The sequence below is a fragment of the Chiloscyllium plagiosum genome, chromosome 12, assembly GCF_004010195.1.
Source record: "Chiloscyllium plagiosum isolate BGI_BamShark_2017 chromosome 12, ASM401019v2, whole genome shotgun sequence".
NCBI lineage: Eukaryota > Metazoa > Chordata > Chondrichthyes > Orectolobiformes > Hemiscylliidae > Chiloscyllium > Chiloscyllium plagiosum.
Window position 1 is genome coordinate 61,762,413 of NC_057721.1, and position 14,905 is coordinate 61,777,317.

Here is a 14,905-nt window from a genome sequence, read left to right on the forward strand (position 1 = left end):
AGAGAGTGGAAAGGCTAGCAAGGACTTAGAGAAGCAGAGAGTCCAGAACAAGGTAACAATGTAACACTTCGTCAGAATAGCTGGCACCGACTGAGTTGCTATGAGACAAAAACAAATTTAAATTTGGCCAATCAGTTTAAATTATGCCGCAAAATACCAAACTCCAATCAAGTTTGAATTCAGCTTTTTGACAACATTAACACCAATGAACGATACAAAGGAAAGATTCGACAGCTGCCTGGTTTTGAAATTTGAATTTTGGTAAATCTTAGTTGGGGGTTTTATTGGATTAGTACTATAGAAGGGAAAGTAAAGGATAGGTATTGTGGAAGGAGTTCTAAATAGTTGTTAGTTAATTAATCTCTGTTATACTTTAAGAAATAAAGTTTTTAATTTTTAGTTTAAATAGTTTTTGGCCGTATTGTAACAGTTGATAGTTTGGTTTATTCTACTTCCTCTTCATCTCTGTAAATAAACTACTGTTTTATTGGTAAAACAAAGCTATCTTTCAGTGAGAGACCACTTTATTAAAATCAAACAAATCAAAATATTTATCAGACAAGATTGATGCTGAAAATTTAACTTGTCTGATAATAACATCTGCTGGGATCATAACACTGTATAAGCACAGGGATCTAATTTTGATCAGCCCTAACATATGGCTCTTGATGGTTTAGTGGAAGGATTGTTTTATATTGTTTGACTGGTTGACATCAGTTAGGATATTGTGTCATGAGTTATCAGCTATGGGTGGAGAGGATTGCCCTTGTCTCCCAGTATCGGTCCTTGTAAGGTACGCAGTCCGGTATAAAGCAGGAACTTGAGAGTTATTAAGGAAGCTTCCATTTCTTATTAATGATGTTTGTGACATTATAGTGTGCTTCACTAAAGGCATGTGTGTATAACCTACAATGCTGTACACCTGGAATGCTGCAGAAGATGATTGTTCTGTCACAATGTCCTCATTCAACAACCGCACTGCATCTTGCTCATCTTGAGGGTATTCCATTGAAGGCAAGTGATGGTCTCCTATACTTTCTGTGGATCCTGAGCAGAATATTTTGCTGCAAGCACTGCATCTGGAGGCTGCACCACATTTGTTGCAGTTTGCTGTTGGCGCTAAACTTCCAGATACACATTTTCCTCATCTCTTTTTGTAGATGTTCATTGTGCTGTAGCCACAGAGATGATAATAGCTGCTAGGCCTGGATCCATTGGTGACAACTCCATTGAACCTATGTGGGGAATATCAATAGTAAAGCAGCGCCTTAGTAATGTAATCAGTCAGCAGTTGCAGCACACAAATGAATTTAACCATTGTCCTCAACCTTGTGATGTTAAGGTTTCCAGCAACAAGGAAATGAAGGATGATCAGGTTATTTTGCATCCATCTTCACTATGGATGATAGTGATGCAAGCAAATGTAATTCTTTTATTCAAAAAGGCAAGTCAGAAAGTAGGAAACTGTAAGCCAGTCAGCTTAACTTCGATCATTGGGAGATTTTTAGATAGGTGTCAAAAGATGTGTTTCCAGTTATGGGAGAATCTAGAAATAGAGGTCAATAGACAATAGACAATAGGTGCAGAGTAGGCCATTCTGCCCTTCGAGCCTGCACCACCATTCATTATGATCATGGCTGATCATTCTCAATCAGTATCCTGTTCCTGCCTTATTCCACTATCCTGGAGAGCTCTATCCAACTCTTTCTTAAATGAATCCGGAGACTGGGCCTCCACTGCCTTCTGGGGCAGAGCGTTCCACACAGCCACCACTCTCTGGATGAAGAAGTGTCTCCTCATCTCTGTCTTAAATGGCCTACCCCTTATTTTTAAGCTGTGTCCTCTGGTTCGGGACTCACCCATCAGCGGAAACATGTTTCCTGGATCCAATCCTTTAATAATTTTATACGTCTCAATCAGATCCCCTCTCAGTCTTCTAATCTCAAGGGTATACAAGCCTACTCGCTCCAATCTTTCAACATAAGATAGTCCCTCCTTTCCAGGAATTGACCTTGTGAACCTACGCTGCAATCCCTCAATAGCCAGAATGTCTTTCCTTAAATTGGGAGACCAGAACTGCACACAATATTCCAGGTGTGGTCTCACCAGGGCCCTGTACAGCTGCAGAAGAACCTCTTTGCTTCTATATTCAATCCCTCTTGTTATGAAGGCCAGCATGCTATTAGCTTTCATCACTATCTGCTGTACCTGCATGCTTGCCTTCATTGACTGGTGTACAAGAACACCCAGATCTCTTTGTACTGCCCCTTTACCTAACTTGACTCCATTTAGGTAGTAATCTGCCTTCCTGTTCTTGCCACCAAAGTGGATAACCATACATTTATCCACATTAAACTGCATCTGCCATGCATCTGTCCACTCACCTAACCTGTCCAGGTCACCCTGTAATCTCCTAACATCGTCCTCACATTTCACCCTGCCACCCAGCTTTGTACCATCAGCAAATTTGCTAATGTTACTATGAACACCATCTTCTATATCATTAACATATATTGTAAAAAGCTGCGGTCCCAGCACAGATCCCTGCGGTACCCCGCTGGTCACTGCCTGCCATTCCGAAAGGGAGCTGGTTATTACTACTCTTTGTTTCCTATCAGCCAACCAACTTTCAATCCAAGTCAGTACTTTGCCCCCAATACCATTCGCCCTAATTTTGCTCACTAACCTCCTATGCGGGACTTTATCAAAGGCTTTCTGTTGGATCGGTGCAACATCGAGGGCCCAAGGGCCTGTACTGCGCTGTATTCTTCTATGTTCTATGTTCTATGTTCATGATTTCTCCTTCATAAATCCATGCTGACTCTGACCTATCCTGTTACTGCTGTCCAGATGTGTCGTAATTTCATCCTTTATAATTGATCCCAGCATCTTTCCCACCAGTGAGGTCAGACTAACTGGTCTATAATTTCCTGCTTTCTCTCTCCCACCTTTCTTAAAAAGTGGTATAACATTAGCCACCCTCCAATCCGCAGGAACTGATCCTGAATCTATCGAATTCTGGAAAATAATCACCAACACATCCACGATTTCTAGAGCCACCTCCTTCAATACTCTGGGATGTAGACCATCAGGCCCCGGGGACTTATCAGCCTTCAGACCTAACAGTCTCTCCAACACCAATTCCTGGCAAATATAAATTCCCTTCAGTTCAGGTCCTTCAGCCACTGTTCCCTCAGGGAGATTACTTGTGTCTTCCCCAGTGAACACAGATCTGAAGTACCAATTCAATTCTTCTGCCATTTCTTTGTTCCCCGTAATATATTCCCCTGTTTCTGTCTTCAAGGGCCCAATTTTAGTCTTAACCATTTTTTTCCCTTTCGCATACCTAAAAAAAGCTTTTCCTATCCTCCTTTATATTTTTGGCCAGTTTACCTTCATACCTCATTTTTCTCTGCGTATTTCCTTCTTAGCAATCCTCTGTTGTTCTTTAAAAGCTTCCCAGTCACTTTTTAAAATCAAGTGTCATCTATTTATAACATGGATTAGGCAAATTTGTTTTCGGAGGTGGCATGTTTTTGGATTCTCTCCCAGAAAAGGTGGTGGAAATAGAATGGCTGATTATTTTCAAGTGTAAGTTTAAGAGTAAGAAACTGGAGTCCAACACTAGCATTCTGGAATTAAGCAAAAGTAATTACATTAGCATGAGGACAGATTTGGTCCTCGTGGACTGGGCAGGAAGGCACAACAATTGATGAGCAGTGGTTGATATTTAAAGGGATATTCAATTGCTCCAAACAAGAATAGGTTCCTGTGGTGAAGAAAGGTTGTAAGAGAGTGAAAAATCCATGGCTAAGCAAGGAAGTTAAAGATAATGCAAAGACAAAAGCTACCATATTGCAAGGGCCAGTGGCAGGCTGGAAGATTGGGAAAATTTTAAAAATCAACGAACGGTTACTAAAAATGTAATAAAAGGAGCACAGGTAAATTATGAAAGAAAACTATCATAAAAAAATAAAAATGGAAGCAAACCTTCTATAAGTTTATAAAAGGGAAGAGAGTGGCTAAAGTGAATGTTGGTTCTTCAGAGGATGAAACTGGGGAGTTAATAGTGAGAAGCACAGAAATGGTGGAGACACTAAATCAATATTTTGTCTCCGTTTTCATAGTGGAGAACACTAGAATCACCCCTGAGAGTAACAGGTAATGCACAGGTTCTAGAAAGGAAGGAACTTGGAACAATGATCATTCCAGAGGAGAAAGTACTGAGCAAACTATTGGGATTGAAGGCCAAAAAATCCCAGGGCCTGATGGCTTATATCCTAGGCTCTTAAAGCAATCCAAACCAATCCAATCCAATACAATATAGCATAAGAACAGGCCCTTTGACCCACTGATCCTGTGCCAATTCCTATTCCTTATTTTGATCTGCCGCGCATGGTTCCTATCCCTTTGTTCACCTTCCGTTCATGTATCTGTCAAGATGCACCTTAAATGTTGCTAATTTGCCTGCTTCAACTACCTCCACTGGCAGTGTGTTCCAGGTACTCATTTCCTTCTGTGTGAAAAAGTTTCTCAGCATTTCTCCCCAAAACTTTCCCTCCCTCACCTTGAATCTGTGCCATCTTTTACTTGACCTTTCCACCCTGGGATAAAGCCTCTGACCATCCATCCTATATGTGCATCTCATAATTTTGTAGACCTCTATCAGGTCGCCCCTCAGCTTCTGTCTTTTGAATGAAAACAATCTGAGTTTATCCAACCTCTTCTCATAACTAAAATCCTCCAAACCAGGCAAACCTTCTGTGCACCCTGTCCAAAGCATCCACATCCTTCTGGTATATGGTGACCAGAACTGTACGAAATATTCCAAATGTGGCCTAACTAAAGTTTTATACATGTGTAACATAACTTTTATATTTGATGCCTCAGCATGCTGCGTACCTTCTTGATCACTGTATCCATCTGTGTTGCCACTTTCAGGGATTTGTGGACCTGTATGCCCAGATACTTCTGTGTGTAAATGTTCCTAAGGGTCTGCCGTGTATTGTATAATTTGCATCTGAATTTGATCTTCTAAAATGCATCATCTCACATTTGTCAGGTTTAAACTCCACCTGCCATTTCTCTGCCCAAATCTATAATATATATATATCCTGCTGTATCCTTTGACAATCCTCACAATCTGCAACTCCACCAATTTTGGTGTCATCCACAAACTAACTAATCAGACCACCTACATTTTTCTCCAGATCATTTATATTTATATACGTACAAAAATGGTCCCTGCACTGACCCCTATTTACAGATCTCTATTCCAAAAAGCACCCTTCCACCTCCTCTTTCTGTCTTCTATAACAAGCCAGTTTTGTCATCCGTCTTGCCAGTTCACCCTGGATTCAATGAGACTCTACCTTCTGTACCAGCATGCTATGAGTTACATCTTGAGGGCCTCCTATTGTTCAGGAGTAGAGCCTGTCCCCTCAGACAATTAGGAGCTGTTTTCATTTTTGGTACATATTTGCAATTTGGATGAGGATGGAAAGCAACACAGCCAGCGCTTCAGAGAATGAGTTGCAGGCTCAGCCTCTCAATCCCCTGACCCCTCCCTTTTTGTCTTGCACTCCCAGTCAACTCCCTCAGAGCCTTTAAGCCTCCCACAATTTCATGCAACCTTTTTATTTAACTTTTCATCTCCTCATCTTACTCCCCTGAGCCCAGATCTACAGCTTAGTTAGATCAAACATCATGATGCACAAATAAACCAGATTGGCTGTGACTATAGATGACTACAATATTTTGCAGTACTCCATGCCCCCTCACTTTGTATTGTTTCCCATTACATTATGTTGCATTGCACCCCATAAACGTTATTGTTTCCTCTGTATCCCAGAATGCTGTCTCTAATCCTCACAATTTACTTCTCCAGCATCCCCACCACAAGCAGTGCCCTGTGGTAAACCCTTGATTTTCGATGCACAGATCCAGAGGAATGACTGAAGCTTACCCCAGTAACTGACAACCCTGAGTGATTATGGTTCAGATCCTGACTAATTTCTGTCCAGATCCCTCAGTAACTTGCTGTTAATCACTAGATTTTTTTGGGGCTTGAACTGGAGGAATTACTGTGGTCCACTCATTGGACTGTATTGAGACAGATCCCTTATCCTGATTGCCTAAGTGGCTGACTGACTATGTCCAAACCTTTGAACTGAGATCTAACTGTGCTCTTGACTGACTGTGATGGGGCCAGCTGACTGGCCATAGTTATCCAGTTATGGTCCAAGGACAAGTCCAATTAGACTTTGAGAAATGGTGATTTGATGCAAACATATTCAGTGTGTTTGCCATGTAGGCTGCTGGTACATAGAATGTATATGAAATTGATGTAGCAAGTGCTGAACAGCAACACATCCATCCCCTTTACCATTCATTGTAAAGAGCATTACAAGCTGCCTGGCTTTTTGCCTGCCCTAAAATGTAAGGCAAGATTGAACTTGAGCCTGTAAATGATGAATGAAGCAGCAATATGCAAAAAGGCAGAGATGCTGTGTGCATCCAAGTGGGTGCAAAGTGGGTGAACACTAAGAAAGCAAGCTAAGACCATGAGACCACTTTGTACACAAGGCCAGGGAGCAGTCTCATGGCAGCATTGCAGTGGATGTTGTCAGTGAATCCAAAGTGCACATTAAAGTAGTGAACTCTAGCATAGGTGAGCAAATGAGTCAAAGAGTGTGATGCTAGAAAAGCACAGCTGCTCAGGCAGCATCCGTTTGAGCATAAGCTCTTCATCAGGAATGAGGAGGTGGCCCAAGGGGACTGAGAGATAAATGGGCAGGGGGTGTTGGGGCTGGGGAAAAGTAGCTGGGAATGTGATAGGTAGATGAAAGTTGGGTGAAGGTGATAGGTCTGGGAGGAGGGTGGAGTGGATAGGTGGAAGGAAGATGGACAGGTAAGAGGGCGGTGCCGAGTTAGAAGGTTGGATCTGGGATAAGCTTGGGGGGAGGGGGGGAGGTGGAGGGAAAATGGGGAAACTGATGAAATCCACATTGATCCTCTGTAGTTGGGAAGGTCTCCAGGTGGAAGATGAGGCGTTCTTCCTCCAGGCATCAGGTGGCTGGAGTTTGGCAATGGAAGAGTCCCAGGATTTGCATCACCTTGGTGGAGTGGGAGGGGGAGTTAAACTCGTTTTTCGACCTATCACTTTCAACCCCATCTTCGTCTACCTATCGCACTCCCAGCTATATTCCCCCCCCTCCAATTTATCTCTTCGCCTCCATTGGGCCATCCCCTCATTCATGATGAAGAGCTTATGCTCGAAACATTGATTTTCCTGCTCCTTGGATGCTGCCTCACAGGCTGTGTTTCTCCACCACCATGCTCTTCGACTGTAATCTCAGTGAATCCGAAATATTGCATGACCATGTGGTGCTTCACCAAAGCCAATCTCTGTGCACTGACCAGGTAACCACTTTGATTTTCAAGTTGGGAATTGGCACCATTTAATTTCTCTCTTGTGTGCATGTTACACAGTAGGTTGCTTCCTAACCACTGTCGCCATGTCCGTAAGCAGTACGTTTTCTTTATAACAAACAACATTTTATTGATATATTGAAGGAATCTGGTGAAAGTCTCTTCTTCTGGATAACAGTCACAAACAGAAAATAATTGACCATTTAGTGATTAAATAATACATGTACACTTACAGCTAATGGAGTAGTGAAGCTTGATTACCAGCACAATCCTACTGTTAATCATAATTGTTTGTAAGATTTTGTTTTCCTCTGCTGTTTTCTTGTTGGGAGCTTTTTTTAAACTTTTCACACTGTGGGATACTGACAGTTGTATTGGTGAATCTATTCCTTTGAGAATTTTAGCTGACACTTTTTAAACTATTGATTGTTTATAGTTTGGCATCCTTTTATAGTTTGGTATTATAGGACCTAAGCAAATTTTATAGACGACACTCATTGGCCCCATTTTACCATTCTTCTTTGTTCAGCCCCACACTGCTACCCACTTACCATGCTTCTCAATCCTATAATTTTTCAGAATGCGTCCCATTTGCATTTTTAACTTTTCTAACCATTATTTGATTCAGTATCCTGATCTGTATTTGATTACTGAACTCTTTTGAATGAAGGTGTTTTGCTTGTCTTTAGTTCCTGTTTTCCTAATTGTTAGCTTACACCTCTTAGGATTCAAACACTTCATTAAAAGTAACAAATTATTTGGAACAATTTTGACAGTTCTTTTTACATTTGAGATGTTTTATCTTTGTATGTTTGAGAGAGGTCTGGTCAAATCAAACATTTCAATGTTTGTGTAAGATGTTTGTAATGGTGATAAGATGCTTGAATTGGTGCCTTCACTTTGTTCCACAAGTATGTTTAATTATGTTAATAATTGCAGTAATTAGTAAAGACGATGAAAGTTGTTGCAGCTAGTCTCATTTAATGTTATTCATAACATAAATTATTTATCTAAGAATAAGTTCTGTTGATGCATGGATAGTGCAAAGATTGCAACAATTTGATCAAGAAAGTATAATTGAAAAGCTTCAGATAATATAGTATTTGGATATCTTGAGTATTCTGTCAAAATGGATCATTTAAAGAAGGAATTATGCATTAAAAATGCTTGTCATCAGTGGATATAGCAGATAAACTGCTTAGTGTTTTATCTGAATTTCCACAACACAAAACGTACTGTTCTCAGATGTAAAAACTTACATTCATTCCTTTGTAGGTATGTCAGGAGTTTGGAGGTGACATTTAACCTTTGACCTTGGCTACTTTGTCACAATAAACATTTTGCTGATGAGTGCAGGCTGCTTATAAGATTGCTTCCAGATCATTCATTGTAACTGCGGTAGCTGTAAAAATAGTCTGCTTAATGTTCTTCTTGGTTCGGAAATTTGGCATATCTGTAGCGTAAATTTGTTTCAGAACCAGACATGCCCTAGCATACAGTGCAGGTTTTCCGTATAATAAATTACGGAAAAGTTAAATTGTTGATTTATATTTTTTTCTTAAAAAAAGACCTTCTTGACTCATGATACTAAGTACCAGAACAGTACAATTTCTCTCCCCCTAATATTATAGGGAGCTAGTCCACTTCTCCCTTTCACTGTTCCTAAAATTTGCATATAATTTACACATGGTTTAGCAGAGAGATTTTAATTTGTGTGAGTATACCTGAATTGGTAATTGCATGGACACATTTGATATTCAAGGTGGGTGAGAAGGAGAAACTACACAAAGGTAGATTGCATATTGGTCCTTCCCTCTGGGATTGGATTCAAATGCAGTGCAGATGTCTTCTATGTTTACTGACCTTCAGACTCCTTGATGAAAGTAGTAAGTGGAGTTTCAAACCTGCATCAAGTGGGCATGAGTGGGCAAGAGAAAATTGCAGCTAATGTGGCTAATTATTAGTCTTTAGTAGAGGTACCTTAGGATAATTGTTAAGGAAGAGAAAAGAGCTTCCACTTTAATATATTGGGGAGTACTCTTCTGAGGTTTGGGTAATATTTTAGGGTCAAGTTGAGAGCTTTTGCTGTGCATCCAACTGCTGTATGTGATCTGAGAGCACTTGATGCAGACATTAGGACCCTGAAATGGGGTTATTCTTCACGCTAACATTGCAAAACTTTAATGTAATATGTTTATTTTATTTGGATGGAACTTTACTGAGCACAGTTACACCATTAACAGTAGATGTTCGTCTGGTAATTTTGAGAATGACAATCCTGTGGTAAAAATCTACTGGCACCATAAACTATGTCATTGATTCCAGTGTTCTGTTGTTTGGGTAATAAGTACCCAGTTTCTTGGGTAATAATTTCCTATAGATTAAGATCAGGTGATCAGAACACCGGTAAGTTCTCATTTTCATTGAAGCTTCCAATGTTTACTATTTCAGGATATTCGACGAACTTTCCTAAGATGGCTATGGCCCAGATTGGACATGGAAGGTGTATTTAAGTCACAGAAAGTATCTTTAAAAGTTGTAACAATGCAGCAACCTGGAATGGAGATCACACCTAACACCTTGCCTGTCATCATAGAATCGCAAAAGTTCTCATCAGAATATTTTGACCTCAAAATGTACTGTGAAAATCTGCAAACTAAGGTGTTAGGTCAACTAGTTTTCTTCAGTGAAGTGATCATAACTACAATGGACCTGTTTGATGGGTAAGGCTACCGTGGCATGAATCTAGGTTGCAATATTGTTTTTGTGAAAATTTGTTCTGATTCCATCTTGCCTGTTTTTCTGCTTTTGTATGGTGCTCACATGTGTGTAACTTAGGTGATGCTTTTATTGTAGGCAGAACCACTGGTATATGATGGTAGAATGAATCAAATTCCATTTTTACATGGTATTCCAAGATTTTCTTTTGAGGACTGGATTCTAGAAATCTTCCACTTTACTATGGAAAATAATTGAGCTTAGCACATGATATATAAGGTTGCAAACCACAAATAACAAATAGTTATTTATGATTAATGGTTGCTGAAGAATGAAATTCCTTTTATTGCATTAGATTCCACCTTTTACTGATGTTTTGATGACACACTTTCTTCCAATATTTTCTTAGTCTTGTTTTAGTTTTGAAAGTTGAGGACAGAATATGACCTATTTCATCAGTCAGTAATGTTGCGTAAAAATCTAACTTTTGATATAGAGGTTTTGCATTCTGTCAAAACCTTAACTGTGTGCAATTCTGGTCACCACATTACAGGAAGGCTTTGGAGAGGGTGCAAAAGAGATTTACTAAGATGTTGCCTGGATTGGAATACAGTGGTTATAGGGAGAGGTTAGACAAACTTGAATTGTTCTTGCTAAAGCTTCAAAAGTTGAGGGGTGAACTGATGGAAATATTTAAAATTATGAGAGGCGTGGACAGGCTGGGCAGTCAGGAGTCTTTTTATTCCCAGGGTGGAAATGTCAAATACTATGTTCCATAGGTTTAAGGTAAGAGGGGAAAATTTAAAGGAGCTGTGCAAGGGAAGTTTTTTACATAGAGGGTGGTTGGTGCCGAGAATGCACGGATAGGAAACGTGGTGGAAGCAGATATGAAAGCAAAATTTAAGAGGCATTTATAGACACGTGAACATTCAGGGAATAGAGGTATATGGGCTATGTGCGAACAGATGGTATTAGGTTAGAATGGCTTCATGGTCAGCACAGGCATGGTGGGCTGAAGGGCCTTAATTAATGAAACATTTATTATGTTAATGTGTTACAGTTGATTTCTGTGGTATTAGGTACAGATTCCTTTTGTACTGGGTGAGACATGACTGAAGATGCTGTGCATTGTTAAAGCTTCCAATTAATTTTTAACCTTACTGTAATCCCTCAAAACAGATTAATTAGTGTCCGTGAGTTGCATGATTAACATTAAGAGGTTCAAGGAAATGTGACTGCAATAATCCCTTCATTCTTAAGTAGGTTTTTCCTTCAGATATGTTAAAGATTTGTTTTATTGTTGAGGTTTTATATCTAGAAACCTATTAGTTTTTGTCAAATTACAAAATATATAATAAGAAGTGTATTCTTGTTGGCATTGCTCAGATCCTATCTGGCTTGTAGATTGATTTTAATCAATTTTAAAGCTTTAGAGTTAAATATGTGTGCAACTGCAACTGAATTCCTTGAGATATTACAGTAAGTTATGCTGTCCCAAAATAATATGAAGACTTTGAATGACTCTCCATTTTTTTTACTATTATTAACAAAAATCCACAAAGATATCTTCCAAAGAAAGGACATGGATAGTTTCTGGATTTGATCAGAAAGGGACTAAAATAGAGAAAATTCTCAACAGAGAAAATAGTAATTGAGTGATGAGCTAAGAAAGAGCATCTTAAAATTGTATCATGAATATAGAAAAGATTATTTGCTGGAGCACCTACAACATGCCACAAGCTTGGGAAAACAACAGTATAAAGAGAAGCCTGTTTACCCACTAAAGAGAGTTCATGGAATGGACTTAATATAGTAAGCAGTTCTGGGCATATATTTTAATAAGGACATATTGGAGGGAACGCAGTGTCAGCTTAGGAGAGTGATGCCAGACTCCAAGCCTTAAATTATAAGGAGATACTATACTCATGAGTGTGTATTCCCTGGAATTTCACTTAGGTGGTGTTTCAATCAATGTTTACAGAATATTAAAGGAAATAGGGTAGATGAAGATGGATTGTTCCTGTTGGATGCGGAGTCTAGGGCTGGGTATATAGCCTAAATAAAAATATTATACCTTTTAAGAGTTTCAATTAGGAAACAGTTATACATACTAAAAATGTGCACTTATACATGATTAAAATATTTTAAACTCTGTTCTACATACAATAATTGATTCTTGATCATTTGAAAATCAGTCGGAGATTGGTAGAATTTTATCACTTAAGGTATTGGGGATATGGGGAAAAGGTGGGTTTGTGGAGTTAGTTTGCAAATCAGCCCTGATTTCTTCTGATGGAAGTGGAATAGCTCAAAGAGCTAAATAGTCTTGTACTAATCTATTGGTTTTTTTTTTAATGGAAATCGGCTTGGTTGCTGAATTCAAAAACAAATGCATTGTTTCATGATCTAACATGGGATATATACTTATTAGAAAGCAGAAGGGAAATGAAATACAAAGCAAAATGGTACGCTCTAGTGAATGGGCTAAATGTACCTTACTTTTAATCTTGGATGGCTGTTACATTATTTTGGCAATGCCATACTGAAACCAGTAGTTATATTCCACTTGACATCTTGAACATCAGCAACACCCAGCAGAGCTAAGGCTGATCTTAATGTAAAAAGGATCAGGGCTAAACATTGTTTTAAATTGTATTTTAAGATTGTTGCAATTACTAGAAATTCTATCACTACAGACGTGGGTACTTGAAAACTTCAGAATTGAATGTATTCTTTAGTCTGTATTTTGTGGTTGCAAGGACAGTGCATGGAGTTTGATGCGTTTGCAGCTTTCGGTGGGCTTTAGTATGACAACCTAATACTGAGATACCCAATACAATGAAGCACCCTCTATATCAATCTGGGATTTTGTGAACAGGAGATGGAGCAGTTGTGAATACAACCAGCTAAACTGAAGAATGTTTACAAAGGCATACATTATCTAAAAAAATATTAATTCATTGTAATATCACGTACAGAAAGTGAAAGAAGATGTAATTGAGAGAGAAAGCTAAAAGGAAAAGTGGAGAAATTGAATAGTAACTTTGATTTTTAAAATATCCAACAGCAATGAACATCTGAAGAAATGAGACTCAATACTTAGAGGTACATGTTTATTACTAGAGTTATTGTTTTGTAGTAATTGAGACTTGTGGTAGCTTAGTAGTAATAGCACTTGTACTAATCCCAAATCTCCGACAAATGCTCTGGTGATACAGGTTAGAAGCCCACATTGGCAGGTGGTGAAATTTGCATTTAATAAACATGGAATGTCAAAAGCAAATGGTGATCCATGTGGGTTGTTGTAAACACCCATCTAGTTCACAAAACATTTTTAGGGAAGGAAACCTACCATCCTTGTCTGGTCTGGACTACATCTGACTCCACATTCACAGAAATGTGGTTGTCTCTTAACTGCCGTCTGGACAATTAGGGCAATAGATACTGGCCTAACCAGCAACACCCACATCCTGTGAATTTTTATAAAATTTAAAATGTGCTTGCATTTGAATGAACAAGCCCTAAAGTTATCAAATGTGTTTTAGAGAGTGTCTCATGGCAAGACCTACCAACATCATGTCCTTCATATGTGTTGATAACAAGTCTTTCCATCAGGTACTGAAGTTGTGAAAATTTTGGCTGAGCAGAGCAAATTGGACACCATCTTCTTGTTTCCCATGTTTGGAATAGAATAGAAAAGTAATTTATTGTCATGTGGATTTTTACAAAAGAAAGTTTTATAAGTCACCATACCACATAAGTCATAGATGAGAATATAAACAATTTCAGTTAAGACTGAGTTCATCTCAGATCAATTTCAGTTTGGAGAAAGCTGATTAAAACAATGAATGCTGGAATACACTGAAGCCACTGCCGAAGAAGACCTCCAAGCTGGGATGAGACTTCCGTACCGGGAAAAGACTGCCATATGAGATCTCCCCTCTGGGACAACGTGACCACTGCGCCAGACGGAGACTGCCTGCCAGGCTGCCTGAATACCTGGAATGTGACCGCCACGCTGAAAAAAACCTCCTCCACATCAGGATGAGACCAGTTAACTGTCCATGTATGAATGCTGGCAGTTGCTATCTGATTTACTGTATAATGATTGTAAGATCTGATGGTCCAATTATTCTGAAAATTTGGAGCATTATTTTCTCAGATCAAATGTGCATTCTTTTTGTTGACATTGCTTTTTCAATGTATGGTACCATCACAGAATCTCCCGCCAACAATATCCTTGGGGTTACCATTGACCAGAAACTCAGCCGGACTCACCACTCAACATTTAATGGTGTTGTCAACACTCAGTCTGCCACTATCAACATCCTGGGGCTGACCATTGACCAGACTTCAACTGCACTAGCCATATCAATACACATATCAAACACTGGTTGTGAATATAGGAACAGGAATACACCATTCAGTGCTTTGAGCCTGCTCCACCATTCGAGATCATAGTTGACCATCTACCTCAATACCATTTTCTTGTGCTTTTATCATGTTTCTTGAAGTTAGGAGTGACTAGAGATCTTCGAGGAGAAAGTGAGGACTGCAGATGCTGGAGATCAGAGCTGAAAATGTGTTGCTGGAAATGCGCAGCAGGTCAGGCAGCATCCAAGGAGCAGGAGAATCGACGTTTCGGGCATGAGCCCTTCTTCAGGAATGAGGAAAGTATGTCCAACAGGCTAAGATAAAAGGCAGGGAGGAGGGACTTGGGGGGAGGGGCATTGGAAATGCAATAGGTGGAAGGAGG

General features: G+C 39.4%; 1 protein-coding gene across 2 annotated transcripts in view; it reads left to right on the forward strand.

Moving 5' to 3' along the window:
• hlcs (holocarboxylase synthetase (biotin-(proprionyl-CoA-carboxylase (ATP-hydrolysing)) ligase)) overlaps positions 1–14,905 on the forward strand; it is a 162,478-nt gene that overhangs the window by 52,031 nt on the left and 95,542 nt on the right. For both annotated transcript variants that reach the window (XM_043701230.1, XM_043701231.1), the window contains one exon: positions 9,883–10,154. In XM_043701230.1, the coding sequence (XP_043557165.1) occupies positions 9,883–10,154 (272 nt within the window). The remainder of the gene's footprint in view (positions 1–9,882; positions 10,155–14,905) is intronic.